This window comes from Tachysurus fulvidraco, chromosome 23 (genome assembly GCF_022655615.1).
Source record: "Tachysurus fulvidraco isolate hzauxx_2018 chromosome 23, HZAU_PFXX_2.0, whole genome shotgun sequence".
Lineage (NCBI taxonomy): Eukaryota > Metazoa > Chordata > Actinopteri > Siluriformes > Bagridae > Tachysurus > Tachysurus fulvidraco.
The window spans coordinates 5,127,005-5,130,605 of record NC_062540.1 but is presented as its reverse complement, the minus strand read 5'-3'; the positions used below and the strand labels follow the sequence as shown (position 1 = coordinate 5,130,605).

The 3,601-nt window shown below is 37.3% G+C and overlaps 1 protein-coding gene across 2 annotated transcripts; it reads left to right on the top strand.

Annotated features, from left to right (window-relative positions):
• Window positions 1-3,363, top strand: ttpal (tocopherol (alpha) transfer protein-like). Of its 2 annotated transcripts, none has more exons than XM_027144587.2 (5): window positions 1-115; window positions 864-1,324; window positions 1,695-1,888; window positions 2,052-2,162; window positions 2,272-3,363. In XM_027144587.2, the coding sequence occupies exons 2-5, from the start codon at window positions 883-885 to the stop codon at window positions 2,536-2,538; spliced, it is 1,014 nt and encodes a 337-aa protein (XP_027000388.2). In that variant the 5' UTR covers window positions 1-115; window positions 864-882; the 3' UTR covers window positions 2,539-3,363. The 2 variants fall into 2 exon arrangements, with proteins under 2 accessions (XP_027000388.2, XP_027000389.2); XM_027144588.2 differs by having other exon boundaries at window positions 2,291-2,521.
• Window positions 3,364-3,601: the final 238 nt, after the last annotated feature.

Below are 3,601 nucleotides of genomic sequence, written 5' to 3'. Positions count from 1 at the left end.
TCTTCCAACATGGCAACCAATGTATCAGTGACGTAATCGCTCGGATCCCACAGACTAGCCAATCAGAGGGCGCGCTGCTTCTGTACACGGAACTGATTGCGGATTTACTTAGCAGGTCGGTTATCACTTCAGTTGTTTTGTAATCGATATCATAATCGTTTAAAAACAATGTGCTGTGCAGATAAGAAAAATCGTAAAACCTCGATTTGTTTATTTTATTCCAAATAGTTTAATAAATCTGCAACCTGCATCATCAACATAGAGCTCATAGTAGCAGGCTAACTAGCAAATGCGCTTAGCTTGTGGTTAATTACATCTTGTTTATACTTTACTTTATATTCTTATTCACACCTTTTTTTTTATTATTAAAAAAAAGGTTTCATGTCAGGTTTATTCGTTTTAATAAAGTCTTCATAAATTCATCTTAAAATGATTCATATCATCTTCTGTCTATTTCTGTCTATTTTTAATTACAATTCCTCTGTAATTAGCCTCACGTGTTAATGTCATGTAAACAAAGTGTTACTAGTAGCTTAACAGCTGATAAACCAAAAGGAAAATATGAAGTGAGATCCCATTACTTTTATTGTTTGTTTTGTCTTTTTTTTTTTTTTATTCATCAGGGTTTTTTTTTTACAGCTGTCATTTAATGTGATCTTAAAGCTTCTAATCATTTAATGTCAGTCACACATTAAAAAAGAAATATTTTAAAAAGTAGATTACATACAGTTCTCTTATTTAATTATCTACTATCAAACAGAGGTGATCTGTTTACATTGAATTAGTTTTTTGTTCAAACTCAGTTCAGATCAGATTCACTTGTCATTTATTGTCATGTTTTGAGCTTTTCCTTCTGATATCAGACACGCACAGGTGTCCCCAATGGCAAATCAGAATGGCCAGACTGATCCCGGCACTTCGGTGGACATGATGGCAGGCATGCAGTTCCCTGCAGCTCCTCCACCGATCTACGTTTGCACTCTGACCCCGGATCTGGAGGCCAAGGCACGAGAGGAACTACAGGAGAAGCCAGAGTGGCGTCTTCGGGACGTCCAAGCTCTGCGAGACATGATCCTGAAGGAACATTGCGGTTTGAGAACACGACTCGATGATGCCTTTCTCTTACGCTTTCTCAGAGCCAGAAAGTTTGATTATGATCGCGCATTGCAGCTTCTCCTCAACTATCACAGCAGCAGGAGGGCCTGGCCAGAAGTCTTCCAGGACCTGAAGCCCTCAACGGTGAAGCACGTACTTGAGCTAGGCTTCCTTACCGTCCTGCCCAGACCTGATCCTCAAGGCCGCTACATTCTCTGCTTACGGCCAGGTCAGATTGTATAGACTTAATGTTAACAATAAAATAGAATCTAGAATGATGTAGGAATTTGGATGAAAACAGTTAAAGGCAACTCCCTGCTAGAAACATTAGATAATTATAAAACAAATGGATAAAAGTTTTCTTTCATAGTATTATATATTAATTTCAGATATAAAAATAGTTTTATTTTAATCCTTGTTGGTGACTCCAGAACAAAGCTTAAACAAAGCTGATTGGCACCTTTAAAATGTGCTGTAGTGCTGTGTATGTGTGTGATTGTGCCCTGTGATGGGTTGTGCCCTGTGATCTAGTGTGTTTCCCCTGACCTGAGACATGAGCATAACTATCGCCATTAAATATTGCATTGTTTTGGCGACAGGGAAATGGACACCGAATGACTATCCGTTCGTGGACAACATTCGAGCTATTTATCTGACACTGGAAAAGCTGATTCAACCTGAGGAGTCCCAAGTAAACGGAATAGTCATTCTGGTGGATTATACTGGAGTTGGCTTGTCACAGGCCTCTAACCCAGGCCCTCTACTGGCAAAAAAAGTCGTTAGCATTCTTCAGGTGAGCTTTTGCTATTATATTATAAGTAAATATACTTGCCTCAGCTGAATACAATACCCTAGCTAAAATTCCACTTTATTTATTTATTCATTCATTCGTTCATTCATTCATTTATTTCACACTTTTATAACTATATAACTAATTAGATGGTTTTATGTTTCAGGATGGATTTCCAATCAGAATAAAGGCAGTCAATATCATAAATGAGCCACGAATCTTTAAGGGAATCTTTGCAATAATTAAGCCTTTTCTGAAGGAAAAGATGGCTGAAAGGGTAATTGATTCATTTCATTTTCCTCATACACATTTTGATAAGAAGTGCAAGTTAATTTTACACACATTCTTTTTTACACGTGCTAAAATGATCGTTGTCATTCTTATAGTTTGTCTTGCATGGCTCAGACCTGTCGTCTCTGCACCGTGTCATCCCGCGCTCTGTGTTGCCGCAAGAATATGGAGGCGTGGATGGTAGACTGGACATGACCGCTTGGACTCGCACGCTACTAGAAGCCGAGGAGGAGTTTGTCGTGGAGTTTTGTCAGCCAGAGCCTCTGGAGGGTACGCTAATGCCTGACTCGATGTTATTCGAGGGCGAGCAATCTGAGGACTCATACAGAAGCCTGCGCTCGCAGCTCTACTACTGCTACTGATAAGGAAAGATGTGTTATTTTTAACAGTTAGGGTCAGAGATCGGGTTTTATTTTTCTTAAATTATTACGCTGAAAATGGAAAAGCCTATTTGAAGCATTATTGCATAAAATGATTGTTTATAGGAAACTTAAAAAGGTGAGGAGATTTTTTTTTAATAGCGTCAGTATAACTCAAGATGATGGATCTGGACTTGCTGCATCAGGTTAAGGTGTTTTGGAATATTTTAAAATAATCTGATTTCATGCCGTAAGACCAAAATCCAAATGCCTAAAGATTTCCTTTGCTCTTGCTTTATGCTTACTTGTGCAAACACTACACACAGCCATGCAAACCGTTCCTTTTAACACTAGAGTTTAATGTATTGCCTTAAATCAAATAGGAAAAAAAATATGTAAAGACCATGTGATTGAAACCCAAAGCAATACTGATGTACATTCATGTTTTATTACCTCATTTTTTTGCACAGACACATATGTTTTCTCATTATGTATGTTTTACATTATGCTATTATTCTACATATGATGTTTACTCATGGTGTTTTATGTCAGTGTCAGTGTGTACTGTAACTGCACAGAAAGATTTCTATTTGTCTTGACTTAAAGCTGCGGGTCAGGTTTACAGTGCCTTTGTTTTTGTGTTATTGCTTTAGCCATTCTGTTGTTACAATTTTTATGAATATCATATGATTTCATTTTATGAGGAATCACTCATTCAAATCTCACAATTATCTGGGTGTTGTGGCTTGCACGGCTTTGTAAGGGTGTCAATATTATGTTAATAATCCAGATTCCAGTATGTGAAATAAATCATTGACTTATTTGTGACGTTAGTTTTCTTCCTTGAGTCTTTTTGGGGATGTATTTGAAATAATACATATTTGAAATGAATACATAAATAAATATAAATAAAGTGAATAAGTGCTTAAAATTCCATTAGATGGCGCCATTATACTAGTGTCATCCTATTCAACAGCGCCTTCATCATAACGTGGTGAATCGACTCTTCTTTTTTACGCGTTTGTGTGAATCGAATATTTTGAGTTATGATTCGTTCGATTCACCG